The sequence below is a fragment of the Hirundo rustica genome, chromosome 3 (assembly GCF_015227805.2).
Source record: "Hirundo rustica isolate bHirRus1 chromosome 3, bHirRus1.pri.v3, whole genome shotgun sequence".
NCBI lineage: Eukaryota > Metazoa > Chordata > Aves > Passeriformes > Hirundinidae > Hirundo > Hirundo rustica.
This window is the reverse complement of record NC_053452.1, coordinates 66,803,434-66,818,685: the sequence shown is the minus strand read 5'-3', so window position 1 is coordinate 66,818,685 and position 15,252 is coordinate 66,803,434. Positions and strand designations below refer to the sequence as shown.

Here is a 15,252-nt window from a genome sequence, read left to right as displayed (position 1 = left end):
TAGCACTAGGAAATAATCGAGTTCTTGGTGGACACCTATTTATAGCAGCTGATGATTTCCTAGGTAAGAGTTTTTTAGCACCTGTCATGGTGTTCATCCCTGGAGTATCTGAGTACCTCAGATATGATGGCAATAGCATATCAAGTGATTAGTGGAATTACCTATCAAAATCTCCAGAATACTTCTGATATTTTAACATTCTTCACATTCTGAAACAGGTGGATGATATCCAGTCTGAAAGTCAGAAACACCTTTTGAAAAAAAGTATTTCAGGTCTTTTGTCTTTGTTTTCCAGCTTTGATTTTATACATAAACAGTTTAAAGTGTTGCATTACTTATGGAAAATAGAGGTGAAATTTTAATTAATTTCTTTGATTAAGCAGGAAATTTGAATATTTAATTTTTTGTAAATAATTTACTATTAAATAAAGGGGGGAAAGGAAATCCTGAACAATCTACACCCCCCCACCCCCTGTTCATTACTTCAATGTTTCATCTTCCTTTAAGGCAGAAGAAAGATTTGTTGCTTCTTTTTAATAGGATCTTATATTCAAAAGAGTCTTCTTGCTTCTGCAGTAAACAACAGATTCAATACCATATGCAATAGAAATAAAAATCAGACATTTAATAATATGTTCCGTGAATAAAAAATAATTTGCTTCCGTAAGTTAGTCTGCTAAATGTTATCAAGTTTAGTCTATTTTATATCATTAGCACAGCTTACAAGTTGTTTGGGACCTCTCTGAACATGTTTTCCAGCAGCTCTCAAACTTCTCATGCAAACACTAGTCATAACTATTCTTTTATAAGCTTAAATTTCCATTATGTATGTAAGTGGAACAGCCTTTTTTTTCCCCTTACTCTTCGTTAATAAACTGGAGAAGATGATGACAGGAAAGCAAATGCTATATCACTTAGTTGTCTGTTGCTCCTTATGTAATCACATTCTTGACATATTTCTGTTGACATTGTATGTCAGAAAATCAAGGTTTGAATGATTGCTCCTGTAGGTTGTCCTGTTAAAAATATCTCACAGCATGTATGTGCCCAAGTGTATATTTAGTTAGCTGTGCTATATTTTATCCCATTTACCTATTCTCCCTCCCATGCTCAACACCAAGACATCTTCCTGAATTTATGTTGTTTTTTTTTAAACATTTGGGTCCTTTTTCCTTGCCCAACTTTTTTTCTGCAGCTATTGCATTTTCCTATGGATATGTCTATCTTCTTTATCCTGAACCCTGTATCACCATTATTAAAAGGCAAATAAATATTTATACTATTCGTTTCCAGGAGTTAGGCAGTAATTTAACACCTCTCTTCTGTTATGCTTCAAAAACAGGAGAACATTTCCCAGTTCGTGAGAGGTATTAGTCTCTGGGCACGACATGTATTTGTGATGGTGCAATGTAACTGAACATCACGAAATGCAGGATAAACTTAGCTATTTGAAATAATCTTTGACTAGAAATATTGAAACCACATTGAAACCACACCTAAAGGATTCTGACCCCCCTTCCATATAATGCGCTTTGCTGTTCCCCTATAAATTACTTTTCCTCTTGTCATATTGTACAGTGTAAACAACTTACTAAGTGGTTTGGAAATTCTATGCCAGATCCTAAGTTGGAATAAATCAGAGTAGCTCTGCTAAAATCAAACAAGCTCTGCCAATACACACCAGCTGAGCTAAACAAGTGATCAGAAAATAAAATAATTGCCATAAAAAGATCTAGTTCCTGCCAAAGAAATTAGACTTTCAAAGCTCTGCCTTTGTATTTGTTTAAGAAACCTGCCGTTTTCACAGCAGGCTCTTCTACTCCTATTCCTAGCATTCAGATTTCAAGTTAAAGGAGGTAGAGCTACAAACTGCTGAAGATCCAGCTGAACAGCAATTTTTTATTAGAAAAACAGATGGTGAATACCAGTAAGAACCACTTACGTGGAGAACATACTTTAACTGTCGGATAACAGCAATTAACTATTACATCTGTTTTAATACTGAGGTAAGACATGCTCTTTCCAGGTAAAGAACTTCATTGTGCAAGGAATATACATATTAGTACCTGTGCAAACACATATTTGCCTCTTGATATTGAGACGATAACAACCAGCTCAATGATTCGGCCATTAAAGAATGTTGTGTTGTCCTTTTTTTCTGAGAGTTTTATTCTGAGTTTTATTTTAATAAAGAAACACCTGTCAGCTAGAACTGGTCACTTCTCAATCTAGACATTTGTACTTGGCTTTTTGCCTGTGTGCATCACAGCAGGAGGCTGAGTTCAGGAAGTCAGTGCATAGATTAGGGCAGCAGAGAAGCAGGAGAGATGTTTGTTTGTAGGAGGTGTGAATAAGCGAATGGTTGCAGGCTTGTATCACTGACAAGGAGAAAGGTGCAGAAAAAAAACCATGACAGGACCAGACAAGCAGTCTTACTGCTGCCAAGGTTCTTGAAAGCAAGAACAAGAAATTTGAGGTTAGCATGAGGCGATCCAGAGAAGACAGTAGTGAATCAAAAGAGAAGGACAAGAAAATTGAAGTTTGCCACTAAGAATAAACTGGAACTTGTCGGTCCTTTGTCACAGATCATCCAGAAGATATGTGCTAAGTCCAAGTGTGCCACTGAGCTTGGACAACACATATCTTTCCATGGAGACAGTCCACACCAGCCAGCTTCCACAGAGAGGTAGGGAGGCTAGTACTGGAAGATAGATTGGTCCTTTTCAACACAGACTTTTCTCTTCCGTACAAAAGTTTTACAGTTCTTCTGCATGCAGGATTACAAGTATAGTAGATGGCAGACCAGAACCTGCTTTCCTTGTTCCCAAACCCTCATGAAATAAAAGACCTGTGAGATTAGCTGGCCTTTTGGAATATTAATTCCCTCTCATGGACTAAACTAGGCCTGGCTCTTTTTTTAATCAGAGAAACATCAAATTCTTTTCTTTCAGGAAAGGAAAACTAAATGTTCTGGGGAATGATACAAAACTAAGAGAGATGGATCCCTAAAATTGGAAAAGATCTTTAATGGACAACTTGGCTTCAGGTAAAATGGGAGTACAATTTGTGTGACAGATGGAATAAAAACAAAGGCTTCTTTAGTAAGGGCTCTGTTTTAAACTAAAACCAGTCCAGGGGATAGCATGGTCTCTCAGCCTGACCTGCTCAGCTGGAAAAAGACACAGACTGGAAAAAGTTGAAAGGGAGGGAAGGAGGGAGAGAGGGAGGGAGGGAAAAATGCAGGAAGGCAAGGAAGGCAAGGAAGGCAGGAAGGAAGGCAGGCATATGCTGAGACCCTTACAGATTTTTACTGAGGAGAATACTCAGTCTCAGAGTTCTTCCATTGTGTAGTCAACATCAAATTCCACCTACAAAGAATGAGATCAAATCTCACATGGTGGCAAAGGTAGGATGGACTGGGAGAAGACCACAATGATCTATGAGGAGCCAGCAGTGAACTAAGTTTTTAAGAGACTTTATAGGACATCAGAGAGGAGTGAACGTAGAAGAAAGGCAGGGGAGAGATCAGCAGATATGGAGGTTGTCTGTGCAGACTTCAGAGCATAACAAAATACCTCCAGGTAGGAAAGGGGAGCTAATGAACTTCCACATACTACACAATCTTTGGTGAGCTATTGGTGGAAATAGCATCTCTATTTTCCCTCTCCTTTTTGCTTCTGCATTCTCCATTCTCCACCCTAAAACAACAATCCCCTGTCCCTTTTTTCCCTCTATGCTGCCCAGTGTCTTTAGTCCCTCTTGCAGGAAGCCCCTTTCTCTCTGAGGAGCTGCCCTGGTCAGCACCAGTCTCTTCACAGCCTTCTGGAGCTCCTCGTGAGCCTGGGGCAAAGCAGGAAGGGCCAAGCTGGGACCCAGCCTGTGTCTGACTTGGGCAAGGGATAAAGAGAGGATGGGGAAGGGAAGGGGTGGGTTGGGGAAGGAGAGCCTTGACAATCTTCAGCGTGTTGAAGTTGCTGTTCCCGCCACCGTGTGAGGGACAGGAGACTGTCCGTGGCAGATGTGCCCCCCACCCCCCACCCCAGCACTGTGGCAGCGAGCTGCGCCAAGCTGCAGCAGGAGCAGGTGCCATTCCCCCTCTCTCATCACCACAGGCAAAGCCTGTTTTCTGTAACAGCACCTCTGCAACCTGAAACGCAGCCCTGGTATCCCTGGCAAGGACTAAGCCTCAAAACTGGCCCTGTCCAGTCCTGCAAGCTGGGGAATATCAAAAAGAGGCAGGATACTACGGAGCTCCGGTTCCATATTTTGATGTGAAAGTCAGAAGTGACCATTAGACAAATTGTTTGGTAAAAAAAGAAGAACCTTTCTCATGTGGGAAGGAGCAGCATTACAACCATAATTTTGACGACTATGAACACTGAATATACTCAAGAGATCTAAATACTAAAACACACACCACCCCTCCACCCCATCTCTCACAAAAAGAAAGAAAAGTAAAAAATCAGTCACCTGTTTGCCAGAAAACTGTAGCTGCTCCTGTAACATGACATACTCATCTCCATTCAGTCTTGTGCTCTCCACTGAATACATTGTGGCCCAGTACAAATAGCCATTTACTGAATCCACAACTAGATCCTTTACTGGGAACACAACATGAGCTACAACATCTATATGGCCTCCCCACAGTGATTTTCTGTAGATCTAGGGACAAAAGAATTGACTTTAGCATCACATCTAAACCATCAGCTATGATCAGCTGAGTGTACATTAGTGACTTTTCCCCAGCTGCTTATCAAAAGACTGTGCAAGCCTTCAGCTTTCAAAGCCTAAACCTTTTGCATTCAAAGTAAATTGATGAAGAATAATGAAAAATTATTAGTTCATTTTTTTGCCAGAAAGTAACAAAAGAAAAAAGCTGAAATAGCTTTTCCCTTCGCTTTCCCAGTTTTGGCAGCCTTATGTCTGACAGAATTTCTCACCCACTTCATATTCACTATTCACAAGTGTAAATGAGGGTGCAAGGCAGTGTGAAATCTGGCCTCCTAGCTCCAGTTTTTAAAACAGCTTCTGACTTTGCACTTACAAGAAATGAAAGGCATAGTTTGACAGCGCTGCATAAATTAGCACTATAATTTTGAAGTCAGATACCTTTTAAATAATTCACATGTCAGTGTTCCTGATATGAGGGTGTACAAAGTGCAATTGTAATTATTTTTTAACTGCAGTGATCTGCAAAATTTCGCAGAGCAGAGGTCAATCTTGAAAATCTTTGTGTAAACAAATAGTGCCAAATTTGATTAAAATAAAGTCCATCTCCTTCTTGGCTGAGATCAACAGGGCAGTGTCCATTTTCACTATCTTCATTTATTTTACAATGTTGAATCCAACGAAAGTGTTGATAGTATGTTTGATTTGCCTGTTTTGTACCTGGTGAATTCAGTATCCTGCACTAGCAAATGTTAGTGAATATTTTACCCCAAACTTTTGTATAACTGTGGAAAATCACTCAAGGAAAGAAAGGCCTCCTTGTTCTACACTATAATAGCAAAGGTCAAATGTCTCTCAGGTTGCAAGAAGTAGGGTTTATTTTCCCAGATACTGCCTTACAGTCTTTATTGTTGACTTAAGGGGTTCTTTTCTTTTAAGAAATGCAGCTATACCTACCGTATTTGCTTTGCCAGCCCAATACAAGCATTGACCCAACCAATCAAAGGCCAACATCCTTGCATTTCTGACATCAGATACGTAAGTGTTCTCAGTGGTACCCTTTCTTTTGTTCAATGTCCAGGTCTGAACTTCCCCCATGGAATTAATCCAATAAAGAGTGTTATTATACCAATCGAGATCTTGAAGAAAAAAGGAAGATGTTAAACATTACACAAACATGTTAAAAAAAAAAAAAAAAAACAAAAAAAAACAAAAAAAACCCACCAATTGTTTTAAAGAATAAAAAGCAGTCAGGCACTTCAGTTTTTAAAAAATCAATACAAATGCACAGTTAAGCTCAGCTAATGTGAAGGTAGGTCCTTCTTCATAGGAAATAATGTACGTGTATTTTACATATATAGCCCTGATTACTATAAATATATGACATATATTGGGATGCTGGAGATGGAACTATTTAATTCAGAGGGTTGATTTTAGCTCTGCTCTAACAGTGGTGATGTCAGAAGGGTTTCACTAAGGATTAATTTGACTCATAAAATAGAAGAAAGGGGATGAACCCAAAGGGTTGACTCAGTGAAGCTGCTGTACTGCACCGCACGACATTGAAGTCTAGAGAACTCTTGGTGAAATCTATGGAGAGCTAATAAATGCCAAAAAGCCTGTAGCAGCAGCATGCAATTTGTTTAGTATGTACCTGAAACTTTTCTTATATGAGGATAGAGGAGTTCTCCTGGCCTGTAGCTATCCAACCGCTGCTTCCACAGACCTTCAGGCCCCACAGCCAATATATACGGTTCTTCTTCAGCTACAAAGGAAGAAAACTGCATTTGTGCACACCAACAAGCAATTTATGTATAATATTTGTATTTCAACAACAGTGGCTCCTGTTTCTGGAAAGTTACAAATGCACCTTTAAAACTGCCCCTGTCCTAAGGAGTAAAGGAGAAAGAAGAAATACATGAAAATATCATAATTTGAGAAACTCTGAGATTCGGTGTAGGTTCAGATCCAGAACAATTAGGAAATTTGGAATTCTACTAGATGATGAAAACACTGTGGGTCTGGACCTGTCCTTATCAAAATCAGGTAAAAGTCACCCTGAAGCCAGTCCAGAGCCTTAAACTGGGAGCTATTTTCCCCTCAGACATAGGTTAGTTTGGGTGAACTAGATTTCAAAAAGCATTCTAAAGACATGGAAATCTCTATATTTTCCACATATCCACCCCCTCCGACTATCTACCAAAGGATAAAACAAAGGATTTTCAGCATTTGGTGAGCTGCACTTTTCCATGAATTTTCATTAAACCTCAGGGAGCTGCACAAATGACTTCATCATACATGGGAATGGAAAGGGCTAACACCTCTTTTACCATATCAAAAAATGTTTTTGATAGAGTATTTACATTAGAAAAATGTAGATATGTACCAATATTAATGTATAAATAACATTTAATATCATTAGTCTAGTTTGAGAATCTTACTACTTTAACTAAAAGCCAATTTACCTATCCTGTATTCTTTAACAGAAAAACCTTTCTTGAAGAAAAACATTTTTGTGCCTCTTATTTTGCAGTCTTTGCCCAAAGTGTGTGCCTCACTAGGTGGAAAGATTTATACACACTTTGTTCTTCATTTTTCCTGTGTGACAAAGCAATTCTCACCTTCTTCTAAAGTTGTACCTCTAAATGACTCTGACCATGGCCCTGCACCAGCAGGAGACACAGCTCGGACTGACACCTCATATGCTGTGAAGCTGGCCAGTCCCTTCACTGTAAGCCTTGTGTTACTAATATTTGAGACAACCCATTCCTCCTCAAATGGGCGCTGAGGTGACACTTTCACATTGTAGGTCCAGTTCTGCCAAGCAGATAAACCTGTGCAAAGAAAGAAATCGTGTTATTACAGAGTAAATAGATGTAACTGGTGATACACATCCTTTGAGAAAAATGTATAGGGGAGACTCCTTTCAAAAATGTCAGTATCAGTGGAACTAGGAAAGGGATACATTAAAAAAGAAAAAAAAAAATTACCGAAAGAGTGATAAAGTACTGGAATGGCCTGCCCAGGGAGGTGGTGGAGTGGCCATCCCTGGATGTGTTTAAAAAAAGACTGGATGTGCCACTCGGTGCCATGGTTTAATTGAGATGTTAGAGCATGGGATGGACCCTAAGATCTTGAAGATCTCTTCCAACCTAGTGGTTCTGTGATTCTGCGATTCTGTGAAAAATTTACACTCTTCACCTCTGGCCCCATGCTTGAACCCCCCATGAAGAATGAAATTAGAACAAAAAATGTCCCTGGCCAGGTAATTTTCTCCTATTCAAAGACACATGCACAGAGGGTAGAAACCATAGCACAGGCACTGATCAAAAGTCATTACATCTCTGCCACGCATTTTCTGTATCATATCAGTACCCAACATTACTGCTACTCCAGAACATACTTAAGATCAAGCTTTGCTTAAAATCCTTGCAGGGGAGTATGAGTTGCCAAAACAAACTTTTGTTAATTTAAGCAGAAAATTTAGCCATTTTACTGGCAAATTATGGGCTAAATTTTTCAAACAGAGGTAATTCCATAACTTTGATCAGGATTTGCTATTGAAGTCACTAAAGCTCAAATCAAGAAAAGGGAAACCAGAAGGTTATTTCTCTAGAAAGAAAAGAATTGGATTCTCCCTTCAGGGAGAATCAACTGAACTTACTAGTTCCAATGGTGTTTTCAGGTGGTCGCCAGCTGATCACAGCTTGGTCCAATCCAAATAGAACCGTGACAAGACGAGGAGCAGTTGGTAAAGGAACAGGCTGAATTGATGGACCATAGAGAACCAAGTTGTCAATGCCAAAGTACTCTGGGTACATCAAGTTGCAGTCCACAATGTACTCATTGAAGCTAGAACTTCCCACTGGAGAGACCTCTTCATGGAAAACTGCCGAGCCATCTGTGACTGTAAATGTGTTATCCTCATAAACGAAGCTCTCCATGTCATTAAATGGCACTTGTGATCGCAGCGTGTGAAACTCTGAGCCATCAAGAAAACCTGACACCAAGGCCTGTTCTGTTTTGTTGAAGAAAATGAGTCTCTTAGATTGGAAGTTGATTGTGAAGGCTCTCACAGCACTGGATCTCACCACTGGTGAAGCCGCAGAAGCAGTTCCAGGAAAGAGTGGAAGGTTTGCTCTGTATATGCCATCCTCCAGGAGACAGAAAATATAACTGGCCATAGAGCAAAATAAATCCAAATAACTACAGTGCAAAAAGTCTGTAGATGAGCCACAAATATTTTAGCAGCTAAGACATGTGCCTGTCTTTATGCACAATAGAAAAACGCTTTTGGCATTATTAATATATGTATGCTGGGGAAGTAGACACATCAGTTTTCACCTTCTGGGAATTTGCATAGCAGATTATTGGAGAATATTCTTCTATAATACCTTAAATGTTAAGCATGAACATTTAAAATTCATAGAGCTCCATGTTCATAAAATCATGAAATTTCCGAATCTCAAATTTCTGTATTGGAAAACCTTTATCTCTTCTGCTAAAGCCCTAAAGAAAAAAATGAAGGAGACAATACTGCGTGGCACCTCTCTTGTTCCAATTGTCTTGTAGTTTGTTGTTTGTTGCCAATTGCACTTTTGTTTTGTTAACTTAAGTGCTTGAAACAGGAACCTAGATGACTAATGAAGTGGAGAAAATTAGAGAGGAGCTTTATAGCACCTTTGGCACTAAGTGCTCAAAGGAGTTCACTCACCCATTATAGGGATCAGCTATAATCTTCCTAGGGGATGCCACATAAAGAGGAGTGATATCTTCAGCTACCGTGCAGTTATCTAAATGGCAGACATGTATCTGGGGAATGAGAAGAAAAACAGGTGATGCATTCATAGGGTGTTTGCTAATGAGCAGACAAGCTGACCCAAGATTCCTCCAGGGGATCAAGAGTGTGAAACACCTCTCTCACAGTCCTAGGTCCTTCTGAGTGTTCAGTCAGCCAAGTATAACCCTTGTACACAAAGCCATGACAGCTTACCCTGAAGCTGTCATCCTCTAAGATGGAGGGAAAATTGTATATCCAACTGCCTACACTCGATTTGGGGGGCACAGGCAAACTGTACTTAGAAAATTATCTGTCAGGGAAGTGCTTTTTTGACCCTGGAACCAATATCTTGGAATTCAGAAATCTCTGTCGTTGGTCTGTTCATCTACAGGTCATTTGCATCTTTTCATCACTACTGCTTTTCCTGCTCCCTGATCCCTGTGCAGTAAGCGAAAAATCAGACATGGCAAGAGGATTAAAAAAAAAAAAAAAAAAAATCCCCCACTAACCATTATGGACAAGTTTCTAGTCCTTTGTACATTAGAGGATTACATGGGTACATGCAAAGTCTGACCATTAATGTAACTGATGTTTTATGAGTAGGAAATCCAGTGCAGGATTGCCATCTCCATTTTTATTTCAAACTGAAGCAGCTGTAATCTGAGCTGTTGCCATTGTATGAAGCACTTAACATATTCTATCAATTATGACAGACAGTAAAATCACTGTCTAGTTATCTGAGCACTTTCCTGAGGCAGAGAAGGAAATGAACAGAGTAGATGGGTAAGCAAGAGAAACAGTGTGCCTATAGTAGGTATGAGGAGAGTGTGAAGACAGCCTCACAAACAAATTAAAACCAAAACAGTTATGTCCTAAGGAGAAAAATAAGGCAAGGAGCCAGAATTCCATGTAGGGTGTTTACTTTAAATATGACCTGATAGCCAAACCTTTCTTCTTTTAAAAAATTATTATATATGTGAATATTAATGTTATATCAAAATATATTTTGTAATTATATTTTGTGCATACATATCTATACATAAATCATATTTTTCTCATGTAAAATTAATCATGTAATTGTTCAAATTAAGCAAGAAATTAATTAAGCACTAGAGCATTACCTTTTCATTCATGACAAAGTATATCCTCTGGTAAAGCCAGTCTACTGAGATGGACACAATATTCCCCCAGCCAGCATAAAAGAGCATTAGGTCAGATACATCAGACATATTTGCAACTCCTTTCACCCAGATAGAATTCCCTTCCGAAAAATAGACAACTTGCTGATAAATATTCAAAGAAATTCCTAAAAATAAAAAGAAATGTACGCACAGATAATATAAGAAAGGTTTCTGGTTTTCAGTAATTTTTCTACTTTCCTTAAAAATACATATTTTTCAGTCTGCAACCCATTATCATCACCATCAAAGAAAAGTTAACTGTTTTTTTCTCCTCACTTCTAGTCTTCTTTCAGATAATAAGAAAATTCCCATCTGCTATGTAAGTGACATTATCATAGAGTATTGCCCTTCAGAAAGGTAATCAGAGAGAGAGGACATGTAATATGCAAACTGACACTGATTGCCCCTCTGCAGGTCAAACAGATGCAACTGGCATCTCCTCACAAAACACCATTCACTCTAGAATTCAAGCTTGGCATATTTTGTGCCACCTCTGCACTATCAAAAGCTATTTAGTCAGGGGCAACATTCTTTCTCTGGAGCCTCTGTGGCACTGTGAAATTTGGTAGACAAACTCAGATTTCCACACTGACCAAGGACCAGTGTCCTTGGAATAAGAAACATTGGAGTGGTGAACAGTTTGAGATAACAGGGTTATCTGGTAACTTCAGCTTCTAAATGCCTCATTAGTAAGCTAACACACTAGCACTATCTTTTAACACTTGGCATTATTTTATTCAGAAGTTTGAACCACTTCATTTCCCCATTATTCATGTTGAGAAAAAGTAGATATTAATTGCAGGGAAACATGGATTCATCTTACCTCAAATTAGATACCTACAATGTAAAAAATGAACCAGCTGCCTAGATACAGTGAAGAAACTCTTGCACTGGGGAGAACGATTTCTTTCTTCATAATGCCTGTCACTTCAAATACATCAAATCATGTCCTATTTCTCTTGATTGACTATAGAGGGAGACTAGATACTGTCTCAAGCTATGTAAGCTGCATTCTGTCCTTGGTGAAAAGAAGTCTTACTCGCACTTGACAGAAAAAGAGGGAGCCCAATCTGATTTTACCTGTGATGTTGTGGTGTATAATATCATTTGGTAGGCACTGAGCAGCTTCGAGGAAGTGTTCCATGTACCTCTTCCTTAAAGACTCTTTTCTGGATAGGAAGAGCCATGCTGCTTTTTCCTTAACTAGCAAACAGAGAAATTAAGAATTTAGATGGCCACCGCATGTTGCTACTCAGATATATCATTAATAGACATGCACATGCACCCAAATGTATGTATGTACCTATGAATACATTTTTACATTAGCAGTGACAGACCAAAACTTAAACTCTTTTAGTGTTGAAAATATATGGAGTAATTCAGCATTACAATTGATTCTGGCTCCTCACACAGGGTGAGAACACACCATGTGAATTTCACACCATCCTTCCTGCAACAATAGTCAGTTCTCTAGGGAGGGAAAGTAAGCTGGAGCAAACGAAGCCTTACTGACTTGAAGGAATGAAAGCACTGAGACCCTAAATGAAGGCACTAAGACTAAATGAAGTCACCCATGTGACTTCAAGATCCAGAAGAAACAGGATATTTAACCCCTCTGGACTTCTTTGAAAACCCCAGTCAAACTAGAATATGATCCCACAGAGCTGGAGAAAGTATGTTTATTTCATGTGTTTTGTTGTAATTATTAGTGTTTTCTTCAAAAAACAAATACCTATCACAAATAAAGATGATAATGGGATAATATAATCTGTTTCAAATGTGATAAATTTTCTAATTTTTTTTCCTAATAAAGTCACAGAATTTAAAGTCAACAAGGATAGTTTTGGTCATATAAACTGACTTCATGCTTGTAAAGGCCCAAGTAATTTACACCAAAACCTCTGCAGTAAATCCTTGCCTTCTCTCTGGGCTATACACAGCCCTGGGAAAGATAGCTTGCCTTGCTTCTGAATCTCAGATCCTTGGAAATCTAGCACACACCCTGTTAAATTGATTATTACCTTCATTTTTAAAGATGGTGTGTTATTTTAAGCATGATTTTGGCTAACTTCCATTGGCAAACAATCCTTCCTTTTTTTTTCCTCCTCTCCAGTTTAAGCAGCTGTCTGCAATCAGATATCATTTCCTCATATGGATATCACAAAACTGTGATCAAATGCTGTCTTAATTTATTACCAGATAATCTGCATAGATTGAGCTGCATGTATTTCTCACGATGCACACACTTCGAGTAATTTCAATAATGATGCCTTCAGAGCAGAGTACAAGAGGCCAATATTACCTCTTTATCTCTTCTCAAGTAACATTTCTTGCAATCTACAGCAGCAATCAGATTCTTTCCCCAGCTCTTCTCAGGGCTCAGATCTACAGTGCCTGATGCAGTAACACCATTTCTGGACATAATATATGAGGAAGGGCTGTTCCTGTTCATGTTAGCACAGAGAAAAAGCAGGTGCCTATGCAATTCAGGGCGAAACGACTGAAATTTTATGTGGTGACTAGTAAGACCACCATAAGGTGGTTTGGGGGGTGATAGGGTTTGTTTGGTTGGTTGGCTGGCTGGGGTTTTTTCTGCCTTAAATTAACTGCTTGGCACTCGGATTGATGTAGTGAACACAATCCAGACTTTTCAAAAATGACACAAATATTTATGACTCAGAGTCAGCCAGCCCTAGAGTAAACCTCTGTGGAGTTGTCAAGTAAGGAAATATCAGTGTGTCTGAGCTAATACACACACACACAAGTAATATTTTAAAAAGCACTAGCGAAGTAAGTTCAGTTTCTCTAACTAATAGCAGAAAACTGGCAATTCAGAGACAGTCTTGAAGTGTTTTTACAGGTCTTGAAGCATTTCCAGGTGTTAGACAACTGAATCTTTTCATGAGAGGGGAAGTATTTTTTTTTTTCTTTCCTAAAAGAACATTTTGATAACATCAATTTCACTCTTATTTGTGCTCTATCTCTATGTGTATCTTTCTCTGCCAATTAATAATAATTCTGCTATTCTTTGAGTAATCGTTATAGCACATCATTACCTTCAATATTAATTGGTTGATATAATAAAATAAATACCTCCATGAATGGGCAAAAAAAAAAAAATTGATATGATTTCGCATATTTGAGATAACTGAGAATTTTTGACAAGGGTTTCACATTAAGTATTTCATATTAAAGGAAATATATTTGTTTGAAGGCTGTTAAAAATCTCATCTAGAAAATGGAATGATGGGGTTTTTTTTCAGTTGCCACCTCAGACATTTTTGGTGTTTTTCATTTGTAATACAATTCAAATCTGCTTGGGCCTACCAGCTTCACAGGCTGCTCCCATGCTGTGCTGCCTTACCATGTCCACAGCTGAAGGACAGGACCCTGTCTGATGCGCAATTGACTCCTCTGAGTACAACCCCTTGACACGTTCACAGACTAAATATCTGTGTCTCCCGCCAGGTACATGGCAGGCCAAGGAACATGAGTTTGTCCCCAGGAACAGGCAGTGACAAGCACTCTGCTGCTCTGGTACCTTTGGACGCCGGGGTTGTGATGTTGGCTTCGGCAGGGGGTCCAGCACCAACCTCATTAACTGCCACAATGCTGAACCTATGGCACACCAAAGAGATGGGTTTTGGTTGGCAGGTTTCTTTTGAAAGATTGCATGAGAAAAGTTTTGTCAAGTAAGGAAGCTGCTACAGAAGTGCTTGACTTTCAGAAGATGCCCGTTTAAGTATAATACTCGGGGAAAATTTAGAATACAAATAAAACCAACCAAGGTCTGAATTGCCCAAAGGCAGAACAACAGAATCTTCCAAATTTCAATTCAAAATAAGTTTTCATACTCAGAAGAACAACTCAATTTCAAAGGAAGATCTCTATTTATCAGTGCAAGCGGAATGCAGGCCTTTGCGTTTAGTAAAAGTGAAGGAATTTTTCTAGAGGCTTAAAGGACTAGAGAAAACCGCTCTATCTTTCTCCTGCTATACTGACAACGTGCCGCAAAAGACTGGAAAAATTAAAAATGGCAGCTAAGAAAATGCAGCCTCCCAGCCCTATATCAAGTTGCTTTTCCTTCCTCACCCTCTGACTTCTGCAAAAGCAGCCGAGTTATCTGGGATAATTGTTACCTCAAGGAAGGCGCCCTTGCTTTTGGCAAGAAGGTAAATAAATAGCATAATTGTGCAGAAGTAGTATTAAGGTGTACTTGTTGCTATCTGGGCAAAAAGTGTGACCTCATACCTGGCCACGTTGGCTACCTTCTCTTTTTGTACCTGTAAGTGGTGTTTGGGAAGGTGGAGTAGAACTGGAAGCTGTGCCCTCTTGAGGCTCTCAACAATTCATGATCCTCACTGGTCAGGAGCAAGTTATATCCAATAATCAATCCGTTTGGAAAAAGCGGTGGAGACCAACTAACTTCAACAGTGTTTGGACTTGAACTCTGAATGTCTTTAATGACAGGAGCTGTTGTGGGAACTGCAAGACAGAAATATCTGACTCCAGTATTTGATTAAGACATTAACTGTTCTTCATTTTTAAATACATTTTTAGGTTTCACACCTGTTAATTCATTTATACACCACCGATAAATATTATTAGGGACAGTTAACATTT

The 15,252-nt window shown here is 39.0% G+C and overlaps 1 protein-coding gene across 1 annotated transcript in view; it reads right to left on the bottom strand.

Annotated features, from left to right (window-relative positions):
• ROS1 (ROS proto-oncogene 1, receptor tyrosine kinase) overlaps positions 1-15,252 on the bottom strand; it is a 69,935-nt gene that overhangs the window by 44,822 nt on the left and 9,861 nt on the right. The window contains exons 8-17 of the mRNA XM_040059212.2: positions 14,913-15,114; positions 14,171-14,247; positions 11,710-11,832; positions 10,570-10,754; positions 9,383-9,480; positions 8,333-8,844; positions 7,290-7,502; positions 6,323-6,433; positions 5,626-5,807; positions 4,471-4,662 (exon numbers count right to left, since the gene is read on the bottom strand). Of these exons, the coding sequence (XP_039915146.1) occupies positions 4,471-4,662; positions 5,626-5,807; positions 6,323-6,433; positions 7,290-7,502; positions 8,333-8,844; positions 9,383-9,480; positions 10,570-10,754; positions 11,710-11,832; positions 14,171-14,247; positions 14,913-15,114 (1,895 nt within the window). The remainder of the gene's footprint in view (positions 1-4,470; positions 4,663-5,625; positions 5,808-6,322; positions 6,434-7,289; positions 7,503-8,332; positions 8,845-9,382; positions 9,481-10,569; positions 10,755-11,709; positions 11,833-14,170; positions 14,248-14,912; positions 15,115-15,252) is intronic.